The sequence below is a fragment of the Nothoprocta perdicaria genome, unplaced genomic scaffold, assembly GCF_003342845.1.
Source record: "Nothoprocta perdicaria isolate Ctin4 unplaced genomic scaffold, notPer1 scaffold_106, whole genome shotgun sequence".
Classification (NCBI taxonomy): Eukaryota; Metazoa; Chordata; class Aves; order Tinamiformes; family Tinamidae; genus Nothoprocta; species Nothoprocta perdicaria.
In genome coordinates, this window is record NW_020454161.1 from 1705410 (window position 1) to 1718555 (window position 13146).

The window sequence follows — 13146 nt, forward strand, 5'->3', positions numbered from 1 at the left end:
TATGTGATCAATAACAACAGTATTTTATAAAACATTTCTGTTTTGACAAAAGTGCCCTTTTCTACAAATGTTGTTCCATCAGAAAATAGTTTTGCATCCTAATGAAAAAGAGGGAATTGAGTTTAAGTACAACTGAAGATAGAAATGTCCTACTCACTTATCCTAACTACTCAGTAAATATTTATTTCAGTGGCCATGTGGCCATGTTCAGGGGAAAAAAAAAAAAAGAAAAACAAACCTCTGGAAGTCTGCAAAGCAAAATTACTGTAAAGTACTGAAATCAGTGGGAATTATGCACACAGTTTTATTCTCAAGTGCTTAATGCTTTCAGAATATAAACTGGCTTGAACTCCTGGATTTATTTGCCCTGAATCAGGGCATACAAATGCAGCTATTGCAAATGATCACTTCAATTTTTACACTATTGAGTAGTTAAGCTTTTGACTGATCGTATTTCATTGYGGTGTGTTAACCAACATGTTATGTTGCATTACATTTTCTTGACATGAAGGAAACTAATATGGAGACTATGTGTCAGCTCATATTATGGTTTTATGTGATAGAATGCAACCTTCCAAACCTCTTTGAATACACTCAAGGACAGAACAGTTTCCAAACAGATCTTAAAAAATTGTTTGCTTTTTCCCTCTCCAACTATAATTGAAAAAATGTTTCTAAAAGTAAATTTCCAATGMTTACAAATTTGTGAAAGAGAGACAYATGCTGCCAACACATCCCTAATGGTGAGGCACTTTTTAAAGTACAACTAAAGGATGCAACTACATTGCAATTTTAAGTCAGTCAAAAAAAGGACCACTTGGCAGAAATACCTTCATCCTCGAGGGACATTGGGGAACCATTACGTTCCTCAAACTCACATTGCTGAACTGTACCTTTTCACAACTTAACATGCTTTTAATATTTTTTTTTTCTTCTGAGTGAGTTTTTTTCTGAGTTTTTCACTTTTCTTGCTCATCAGATTCTCAGTCCTCAGTTATCAATAACCTCAGCAGATTCCTGAACTTCTGTAGGGCCTCCTGACCTCAGTGAAAGATGTYGTAACACTTAAATTTGATTAACCACTTCTACTGCCTTTGTGGGTTGACATTTTAGAAGATAAAACTTTGGTATTTTTTCTAGCTGTGTCTGCAAACTATTGTGGTGAATCTTAAAAAGAAAAAGTGTGGTTTTTTTACAAATTATTTGATGTTGTTTTAAAGTTCTGTCCTGGCGAGAAGCCAGAAAAGTAGATTTTTAATTTTCTCCCTCTGTCTTGCTTTAAAGATTACAAGTTCTATTTATTATTATTATTATTATTATTGTTGAAGAATTTAGGGGTGGAGAAGGGATATCCCCCCAGTATTTACCAATTTCCCCTGGAGCACCATTTCCAATCATCATGGGAATTTCTTGTGTTGATTCATTTCCAAAATGTAATTTTCTTATATTATTATTATTATTATTGTTGAAGAATTTAGGGGTGGAGAAGGGATATCCCCCCAGTATTTACCAATTTCCCCTGGAGCACCATTTCCAATCATCATGGGAATTTCTTGTGTTGATTCATTTCCAAAATGTAATTTTCTTATCCCTTTTCACTTTTGGTGACGTGTGTTGAGAGATCTTTTCTTTCTGTGAAGATGGATACGTCATGGTCTCACTCTGTCTTAATGGAAGTTTTCCACACACTGATCTTACCAAGATTTTTTCATGTTCCTCTTCTTCTATGAATTCTGTTACCTTCTTTTCTGTCTACTGTGCTATAAGCAAATGGCCTGGTTTCTTCTTCTTCACTGTGCTTGTTTTACCCATTTTAGAATTGTTTGTTGGCTGGTTTTAATATCTTGCCTTACCATCTTGTTTTGTCCTTTTTTGTTTTTGTTTTTGTTTTTTTTCCTGTCTTAATGTTCTCTTTATTTTTATTAATGTTTATCATCCACAATATGCCTATTTACATGGGGATAAAGGAGAATTCCTCTTTTCTTTCTTATGTCATAATTATTCAGCGGAATCTAACAAAAAGRTTTTAGTCATTCAGTATGCTAAAAACACCTTCTTTTATTTCACATTGCATCTTATGTTCCCATTGACTTCTCATAATACTCCAACAACACCAATTTTTAATTTTTTATCCAAGACTTTTCGATCTTCACTGCAGTAAAAAGGGAAAAAATCACTGTTTGCATTGGTCACTGGATCTCCTTAACAAGGGATCTGGAAAATCCTCCTAGACCTCTAGTCTGAGAAGCCCTGTTGGCCCATATCTCCACACATTCCTGGTGCCACAACATTAGGACTCACCATGTGGGTATGCTCATCACAGCTGCTGTACCTGCATTTTTCCTGGTAGGGGGAAAACCTCCCACAGGAGTTTTTATTRGGGTTTTCCTACACACTGCACAAACTGATCAAAGGCCTTTGGACAGCTAAAGATGTCTCTTTGATTTTACTCGAAGTGTAGAGCACTTTCTTCCTCTCAGACCTCACAGCCTAGTCTCTCATACTTCAAAGATGATGGCTTAGAATTGTCTTTATACATTTTATTGGCACCTGTTGAACATGTCTAACTGTAGTGTTCGCCTCTTCCCTAAGGCCAGGTGGTTACTCTTAGGTAACTGAAGTGATTCACTATCGAACAGATCATCCATATGGCAGAGCTGCAGAGCTAGCTGTCATACAGCAGGGAAACGCGTTATGTTCTCTTCCACAGCTGCCTTAGGATCAAATTACACACTTGAATAGCAACTGCATCAGATCCTGAGATCCTTACTTGGCTTTAATAGTGCCCTTAAGAAGACAAACAGTGAGTTTACTGTTTTTTTTAAAAAAGAAGATATGAATGAATAAAAAGGGAGGCTAAATATTAAGATAAACACCATCCTATTGTCTAATGTCTAAGTCAGGATAAGCAAGAAATTAGGCTTTATTTTTTTTTCTTTCCTTCAGAAGAACCTATTTACTGGCTAATACTTAAATAAATAACATTTCATTTTATGTTTAGAAAGTATTGAGAGTATTAGAATATATTGATTGAGTGTAAGTGCTTAGAYAGGAAGCTAAAGACTGACGTTTTCCAAGGAGCTTGGTGAGGTAGGCACCTAGAGCAGAGTCAATGCAGTCAGCTTTTTGTAAAGGTAAAATTAAAAAATTTTCCTGTCTTCAATTCCCTGTAAGCTTAATGAGGCTCCCTCTGTTGTCAGTGAAAAGAAACAGGCACTTCTCAAACATAATTCATTCCATCACTCATTTAGGCTGTGCAGAGGTGCCTACTTCTCACTGACTACAGAAGAAACTGGGATGACTAGCTTAGCCCAGCTGCTCATCTTTTTGGCAGCTAAGATGCTTACAATTTTTACGATCAGGCATCGCTGGAAAAAAGTAATTTCGTTGCCCCTTGCTTGGCTGTTTTGCTTTATAAGTACAATTAACATTTTTATTCCATTGTATGGCATTTTGATTGTGTATTATAAAAATTCAGAAATTAGAATTACTATAATGGAAATTACTCTTCCAGTTTTTGATATACAATATTTACTGTTTCTTCTTTCTTTMATGTATAGGAAACGTGTCTCAAAAACTCTTTTCCTTGTTGCCTTGTGGGGGACTTGGGGTAAGTAGATGCTGTTTTCTTTTCAAGAGGGACAGCACACAACAAATGTCATTCATGATCTCTTTAGCTTTGTTGCATTATCAATTTCAAGTCTTCAGAAGCTAATAATGTAGAGATGAAACCTGAACCTTTATCATACTGTGTATTTAAAGACATTGAAAACAATACATAGACATAAACTTGTGGAACAATTAGGAAAATATTTTACTTTAATAATGTGTAAGTTGCTTAGATATCTGGTGTTACTTTGCTTAAGTTCTTTATTTTTGAGAAAATTTATGCTGGTATGATTGTTAATAGGAGAATGTTTTGAAGAAGATATCTTATGGACTGTTTGAAAGGCAATACAGCTTTGCATTTGTCAGAAGAGGAAAAAATTACCAACATTTTTAGCATGATGAAAACTGCTGATAGCTGCTGAAACATTCTAGATGCTGATAAATTAACTCAATAACTAAAGATTGGTATGTCCTATTTTSACTCTGATTCATTCTGAGACAGAAACTTGTAAATATACATTGCAACTCARTGAATCCTTATTTGCAGGTGCAGATCTGTTACAAAACTAGGAAAAGAATTGCTGTAAATTATTGAAAAAAAATGGAGAATTTCTATGGAAGCTTGTTTTTGCTCATGTTAAATTCCAGTGAGAATAATATGAAAGAAAGATATTTTTCCATCTACATTTTTTTTTCACACAGAGGCATTCTGTGCTTTTTCATCCARCTGGATCCATTACTTATTGATGTCAGCAATATCAAAGTGAAATGATGGTGTTACTGGCTATTGATGGTCTGGCTGGATGATGTAAATATAGTTTTAGTTTCCGTTCACTGTTTCTTAGAATGCAGAAATAAAACCACAGTCTCTGGAGTGCAATAGGAGCTGTAGGTCAACGTCCAATGCAGTCTTGCAGTATTTTTCTTCTCTGCACTATAGCTCACCAACTTGTTTTATTTTACTTTATCCTTCATAGAGGATGAGTTCGCACTACAGTAATCTTTTRTTGTTGTTTTTTTTTTTTATGAGATGRCATCATGAAGCCTTAAACTCACAAAAACAATATTAAGAATTCAACAAAAATAAATATATTTTCCTTTTTAGTCTTCACTATATTTTTTGAGGAGTTTTTGAAATATGAATTAAGGAACAAAGGATCAAAAAGTCATAATCATTCGAGGTCCAGTTATGTGGATTTATGCTTTTAAGGATTCTGCCAAAAATGTTGATCTCAGTAATTAACGATTTGCTATCATTGAAATGTAGGGATCATTTATTTAAATRGATAAACTAAAAGTTACACACTTGCATGTGCATACACTTCTACGTATATTGAAAAAGTCAAAATAGTTTTCATTAAGACAATTTTCCCACACTAAAAGTGTGTTATCCATTTTAAAATGCATGCAAGCCAGAAATGCTCAATGTAACTTCATTTTTTAAAACCCTTGAATTTATCATTATTTTTGTGTCTGCTTTATTTCTGATTTACAATCATGGAAATTGGATTAAAGAACATTTTGTAGAACCAGATCCTTTTTTTTCTATTTGATTTGTATTTCTGTGTATTAGTATTGTCGGTCTGGATATGGGATTTTTTTAACGGAATAGGTTATGACCTTTTTCAAGATAAATAATCAAATGAAGATCTCTCTTTTACTGATATTTAGTTGTCTATTTATTAAGATGAGCTCTTGAAAAAGGAGTCACTTCACCCTATGGGAAAACAATTGTTTTCTACATAATTTTGAAAAGGATGATGGCAAGAAAGAAACATTCCTACTTAGTAGTTTTCGATATAATGAAGGATATGAAACAGTAAGCAATGTAAAGCTTGGTTTAGTTCATGGAAAGACTCTGTAAGGGGGAACAGAAGATTATGAATTTTCTTTTTCTTCTCTTTTACTTCTTTTCATCATTTGGTTGCTTGCTTACTTGTTTGCTAAAAAATACAATGAGATAAAGCATTATTAAAAAAGCTTTAATTCTTCCATTTATGACTGTCTCTTGAAGATTTTTAGAGCTCTTTGAAGTTATTGCCTTCTAACCATATGGGGACCTTACTGGCTGTCTTTATGCAGCCCTTCTATTGTGAAATAGATTAGTGCTTACACTATGCACACAGGAGATGGGAAACCTAGGTGTATTTTTCTCTGCTACCACTTAATAAAATGTGGAGATAGTTGTAACCATGGAGAAGATCACACACTGATTTTGTTTGAGGGCCCCCACATGACCAACTGAAGCTATCCACAGTTAGGACTCCTAGGCCCATAAGAATAGAGTAGAATAGAACAAAGCAGAGCAGAATAAGGGTGTAAAGGCCCTTCACCTAAGTCTATGATCTTACTATGATCTACTTACACTGGACTTAAAGGTAATGTTAAGTTTGTGCTGTCAGACACTACTCCAGAGACATCTTATATATTTCATATGGAAGAATTACTGGGCAAAACACAAACAACCCTTGGAGCGAGGGCTGGACCTAGGGCTCCATAGGCAGTGAACATCTGAAGCTAGTCTGAGCTTGGGATGGCTTGAATTTCTCCCCAGAAATGTAAAGGCCCAAACAACCTTCCTAACTCTGAATTCCATGACATTCATTTTGTTCAAAAATACCAAGAAACCACAGTCAGAGATACCAGAGTTCCTCTTCTTTGAATATTATCTGTTGTTATAGTAAAAGGAAGTTCTTTCAAGAATKTTACAAAGTAAACAAAAGACAGTGTAAATAGCAGAACTCCTATATTCCGTAATCCTGTTCCATCATGGCTCTAAAGTTTTCCCTTTGGTGCAAATTGCATGCAAAGCTACTATTTACTTATTCTCTAAACATTTTTCATCCATATGAATTTGCTTCCAAATAGTGAAAGTGACTGCTTCTGTCAGGGCCATTGGTGAATCTGACATTATATTCAGGGCTTTCAAAAGAAAAACAGAGAGTAAACTACACAGTTTTATAAGAAAATATACAAGCAGTAAATTTATCTCTCCATCTATGAAAATGAAGCTGTCTCATACCAACAGCCAAATTGCACAGGTGTCACAGAGGGAGAAAGAAATGTTGACTAAATTGAACCTCATAAATTTGCCTATAAGAGGCTTTCTTGCAGTGATGGCTCATTATCATAGGACTCTCCAAGGTCAGCAGTCTAACATCCCCTGAAGTATGGGACCTCCCTTTTGCAATAATGCTTTTTATTCTTTTTCAAGTTTGATACTGTTCCAGGACTAGCTATTCTTAAGCAATCCTAAATACTGGGGGGTGAAATTCTTTGTGCTGGAGAAAGACAAACAGCTCAAAGGCCAGTATTTTTAATAACAAGAGATGGTTGCTTGCWGCTGGTCAGAGGTTTGGAATGTGAAGAGTTTTCCAGGAAAGTTGGGTAGATCGCAGGTAAAATGGCCAAATGGGGAGAATAATCACAAATTACTTTTGGGTTCTACGGATGATCAGACAATTCCACATTTCTTCAGTATACAGCCATTAGGGAAATGCTGATTATATGATCCATGCATTCACCTATTCCCATTCCTCCTCTTCAGCTTTGCTAAGCAAATGACAATAAAAGAAGCAGAAATCTACTTTTAATGAGAATAAGTTTCATCTCCTTGCCTCAGACTGTCACTAAAAATAGTGATTATTTTCCTGCCTGTTTGACCTGCTGCTGTGTGAAGAAATCTTGAAGTCATTTCTCAGCCRTATTTTTTGTCTAGTTGATAGGCAAAAAGCAAAAACCTCACAAAAGCAAAGAAGAGCAGGTTTTTATGATAATGTCATCATCGGCTCCCAGCTTCAAACACTTTTGCGGCTTTTGAATTGTCATTTATAACTTGGAACTGAACCGACCCATAATTCCCCTGATGCATTTAGAGAAATTGATAACAGACTGCTTCTTTTATGGCTCAGAGGAGGCAACTCCAATCACATCACTATTGGCAGTCAATATTATTTTCTGACATGGTTGTAAAAGTATAAAGGGGCTTATGGCATTTGTTTAGATGAGGAATGGGCTCTCAAGCTGTGCAGGGGTTTATGGGTCCAGATTACTGAGAAGCAAAGGGAATATGATGTTTGCAAACAGGATATGATTTTATTTAAGTTTGGGTTTCATACGTTGTTCCCTGGGGATTGCCCTGCAGACAGAAGAGAATTTCACTTTTATCATATGAAATCGGGCAGTTATCCAATAAAAAAAAAAAAAAAAAAAAAGCTGCTCCAAACTTGCACTATGCAAAATCAGATCTTTAAATTGCAAGTAAATGAACTGGGAATACCACCTTGAAAAAAATAAGACTGAAACAGAATAAATGTTTAGTGAGCCTATCTGCAGGGTAAAGCTACATTTAATGGCAAGTGCAATGTATTCCCTCTATTTTTGCTTTTGTGGCAGTAAAATTGGATCAGAAACTCTTCTGGGATAAACTGCTGCTTCATGAACTTTATTATAACTTAGATCTTTYGTGCTGGAATAGAACCTGGGCCTGTAACTGTGTATATATTCATATATAAAGCTATTAAAGCTTTAAAGCTATTAAAATTTTCTATACTTTTACAAATACTCAGAGCATCTTTCTAAATTCTCTGAATGTCAAATCAAAAGAGTTAAAGACTTACACATAGTTGCATATTTAAATACAAGTGTTTGTGCTTGTGCACACATGTAATTTGATTTTCTCCTTGGCATTCCTTGCTGTGATACCTGACCAGTACATTTTGCATTGGATGTACAGGAAGAAATGCAAGACAAATGATAATTAGTGCATGACTTTAAATTATCCATCCTGACAATCTGTTGTTTTGTGGTACTTCTGATTCATTCCTTGATCTTTCCAGTCTAAGGGCAKAAAGAACTATCACCATCTACAAATTAGTTTATTTTATATAAAAGTTAATGGTACGCAACCTCTTGTAAGAATTAAAATATTTGTGAGGAGATTGTAAGAGAGGGCAAGCAGTTATCCCTAAAATCTCAGCAACCCAGTAGGATATCTTTCCTCGTGTAATTATTAATGTACCACATTGATAGCATATAAACCTCTTAATTCAAAGTACTTGCAAAGTACAAGTGTATTTTTCAACCTATTGAAGTTTGTCAGTTTTAACATTCTGAAGTGGATTTCAGGAGACATCTTGGGGAGAAAAAAAAAAAAAAAGGACTTTTTAATCTCCTCAGCTTCTCTTACTTGTGCACCATCTATAAAGAAATGCCAACATTTTAACCAGAAATCACAAATATATTTGATGTATCTTGCATGACTTTTTAGGGTTCACGGTTACAAAACATCAACTGTGTGCTATTTTCTGCTAAAGATATCAAAATTCGTAGTTGGAAAGGTCAACTCGGAGCCACCACAGGACACAACTCATGGTCAGCAGAGGCTGGAGCCTGAGCAAAGGCCCTGCATGGGTGGAGATTCATCCTCTCAGGGCAYTCAGACACTGCATGCTCAGCCACCTAGTGCACGTCCAAATAAACCTGTATGGGGTCTCCTTCAGATGGTCCTCCCAGCAGCAAGGGGGAACCTGATTTTCATCTGATGCATCCTACTGGTTCTGACAATTCACTGGACTGTGTTTCATGTGACTGGGCCAGTGAATATCATGCTTTACTTTGGGTCTTTACACACAGAGAACTGAAGTCTTTCTAGCAGACTGACTGAGCAGGCAACCTGCAGAAGAAATACAAGGATGAAAGAAAAAGTGTATTTTATATTTTTTAAGTTCAGAACAATGGCAAGACATGACTTGAAGATCCAGTTTTCTGGCTCTGTGTATCTAATTTTACTCAAATCTCTGAARCACTTGAAGAAAGAGCCTGGCCACTCTTACTAGTCATGAGGAGCGAAGTGCACCTCTAGAGCAAGAGTTGCTCCAAAGAAAGTCTAAGATTTGCAATGGTGTTTGCTCTAGTGAAAGGAGAGGGAGGTACTGCAATCAGTAGAGTGGTCCCAGAAAAAGGGAACAATCTCTTCACACTAAAGGGCAGACACTTTGCACTATTCTCCTTTTATTGTTATGAGCTGGTCCTGTGTCAACCACCATATAGCCTAATATTTAAAGTATGAATAGCAAAAATGTTCAAGTATAGGGGAGATGCAGGCAGGTCTACTTTAGAAATGGCATTGATGCAGGCAGGTCTACTTTAGAAATGTCCCCAGGTGCTTTAACATGAGCAAGGGAGGATAGAGAGCTAAGGGAGTGGTAATCTGAAAATTCATGTGCAGATGGTAACCTTTTCTGATTTTTAAGAGTTTTTTTTTTTTTTTCCCCTCACTACAAGACCAAATTCAGTGTCAACAGATACTCACACAGAGTATAGAAAATTATTATAAAATTAATGAACTACCATACAGCCCATTCTTTAATGGTCTTATTTAATTTTGTGTGTTCTCCCCCAAGTATTGAACTGCCTCAGTATGTATGTATGCATGTAATCCAGCATTCATGTAACAAATTTAAATGGTGGGATAATATCTTATGTAGAGTTTACAAAGACAGTATTCACTGTCCCCAGACAACTACACATAATGTATAAGGATTTGATATGAATTCTGTAAATAAGTCAGAATTCACATTGACTTCACACTTTAAATACATATCATATGCATATTAATAGAATTTAGTAACCACCATGGGCAGAAAATCTTTCTGAAGATGTGTAGTACTGTTCATATATAGTGTATCTGAATAAACACCAGGTTCTAGCATAGCTCTGTGGTGGCTTCTGGCAGAAAGAATATTACCTACATCCAGGAACAAAGCTTAAATGCTGTGCTTTGGGAAAAAAAATGCTCAATGGCAAGTGGCCAAATGTATTTTTACAAAGAAAGCTTCAATTCTGCACATAAAAGTTGTATTTTCTGTGATTCTACACCATAAGCTAAATACACATTGTCCTACCCATTTGCCCACGAACTCCTGGATACTGCATGATCAAACATGAGAGGGCAATTGCACAAGCATTTTCGCGCACTAATACATTAAAAACTAAAACAAATGTCAAGTTAAATTAATAGAGTACTCAGGGCCAGGCCTGCAAGTGCAGTAACATTTTTACAAGCATCTGGTGATATATGCCACATATCTGAGACTTGAATCTGGGCCTAAGTGTTTTATTTATGAGTTTTTTCTAAAAACAAGTTCTAATCCACATCTAATCCATGCTATCCTCCCTCCATTCCTCCTACCGATGATCAACACATCACTATTTCGCTAAGATTTTGAGTTCTTTTTGAGTGTCTGATACATTTATGCTCTATGAGACCCAGAGATTCTGAATGTTTGTCATAAAATTTTGTTTAGCAGAGTGTATTTATTCAATCAAAATGTTTCTTCTGACAATATTATTGCTTTCAGGCCTTAGCTTGACTTACTCCGGTTATTTTCTGATTCTTATTTAGAATATGAAGCTGTTTATTTTTAAATAAAAAAAAATCACTTATTTGCTTCATTTTTTACAAATCTTCAAGTGAATTCTATTTATATAAAATAGGAGTGCTGCCTTTAGTTTCAGTGGATAACCACTGCAATCCATAACCACCCCAGAATTTCAAAGATTAATTTCTGCTTGGAAAGTTTTTGATGGATATTTTCTGTAGATTAACTTTGATTTTTAATTGCTTTAAAAGCTAGTCCACTATTGGAAGTTAAAACTAGAAAACTGTTAAATATTCTACATATTGTAGGTTAATGCATTATCCCCATTCCTTTTTGTACAAAGAAGTGCTTTTGGGGTCAGAATTAATATCCTCTGAAATTCATTAATATCCTCTTAATTTCTTTTAAAAACTTGTATTTCCATGAATATTGTTGCTGATAGACTCGTTTACCAAAATTATACATACACAACAGAGAAACCAATGCAGCCCAAGTGAATTCCACATTTTTCACTCAAGAAATGATTTATGAAGAACTTTTGAACTATTCATCCTATTGGGATCTAAAGGTAGCATCACTCTCACAATTTATTTGAAAATCACACTGCAAAGTTAAGTTGATGTTTGGATACTTCATGTGGCAAGCATTTAGATTAAAATAGCTGAAAATTCCTTTGGCAAAACAAGTCTCCGATACAGCTGGAAAATTATAGTAGAAATTCAGGAAGCTCAATGTACATATTTTTCCTGAAGTAGACTACTTTCACACTTCCTGTATGTGGGATTTATGGACGAGTCGTCAGCCGTACATACTTTTCCCTCTTTGTTCCTTACTGAGAGATGTGGATGACAGGCCATTCATTAGAGACCACTTCGTGGGCGCGATGCGCACACCTTAGCTTCTTTAGTCATGGTGAGATGAAACAGAAGCTGAGGCGCACGGGGAGGATCTTTTGATTCTTAGTGGAAAACGTGGATGTGATGAATGACCGCCAGTAAATCTGCAGGAGCAGGAGGGGAGAGCTCTGAGCACGGCACCTGGGACGCCATGAAGCTCGTGGGTGCAGACACACTATTCCAGACCTCTGCAGTAGTATTTGCTGGCACCAGCTGCTTCCAGGAATGGCAGACTCCTTGCTGGAAGTGACAGCAAAATGCCACACACAATTTTCAGAGGTTGCAACACTTTARGAAAACACTCAATTTCTATCTTCTTGCCAGGGAACTAAAAGCTCCGGTGATGGAAACATGTTTGCTCTGGCATAAGTAGAAGAGTGTGAGACTCCAAATGTTTTTTTAAAACTAAGGCAGGGGAATTTACTCTGCAATATGCAAATTCTATTAAATTGCAGTATCACAGAAGAAGTCTGTATTCTTCTATATTCTTTCTCACTTATTGCTTAATCTCTTTACTGCAGATGATTATATTCTTTCTGGTTTAGTAGATTTTGCTTACTTTACAGTTTTATAATTGTGTCTAAGAAGTGTATTCTTTACACAGTAATATTTTTTACTTTATTTTACGTAGTAGAGTGTATTTTTTTTTTGAAATTTTGTATTGAAATCTATCCATCTGAAATGCATATTGGATTCAATTCCATCTAAGAATAGCTGTGCCTGACGTCTACTCACTGAAGAGAGAGGTAAAAAAATCCCTTTTTAAATACTGTGAGGAATTGTTACTTTTTTGTTTCTCGTCTAAGATATTAGACACATAGCATACAATTACTAGCATCAAAGACTGTTACTGATCTCTATTTCTGTGTACAGATAGGTAACAAATTGCATTTTCCAACTACCAGATCTCTGGTAGTTTCAAGGGATAACTCTTGGAGCTTCTGATTTTCATGAAGACAGCAGCTGTGCAGTGAATCAAGAATGGGTAGAGGGATTTGTTATGTTCTTAATTCCATTTCGGACTAGTCACTAAATGAAATTGGAAGTCCATTACAAAAGCTGCACCTATGTTAAATTCAAAGAGGATGTGTGTGTGATGAAGAGAAGGAATGCTTTAGGATGCTTTGTCAGAATATATCCTAAAGAAAAAAATTTTGGTCTTCTTTTATATTGTGGTCTAGTTATCAGTAAATGGATAATGTAAGACTCAGTAAATGGGTAATATAAGACAGTAAGTGAATGTTTAGAATTTGTAAAAA

General features: G+C 35.6%; 1 protein-coding gene across 1 annotated transcript in view; it reads left to right on the forward strand.

Annotated features, from left to right (window-relative positions):
• HDAC9 (histone deacetylase 9) overlaps positions 1-13146 on the forward strand; it is a 324682-nt gene that overhangs the window by 291582 nt on the left and 19954 nt on the right. Inside the window, exon 17 of the mRNA XM_026044923.1 lies at positions 3561-3610. Coding sequence (XP_025900708.1) covers positions 3561-3610 — 50 coding nt within the window. The remainder of the gene's footprint in view (positions 1-3560; positions 3611-13146) is intronic.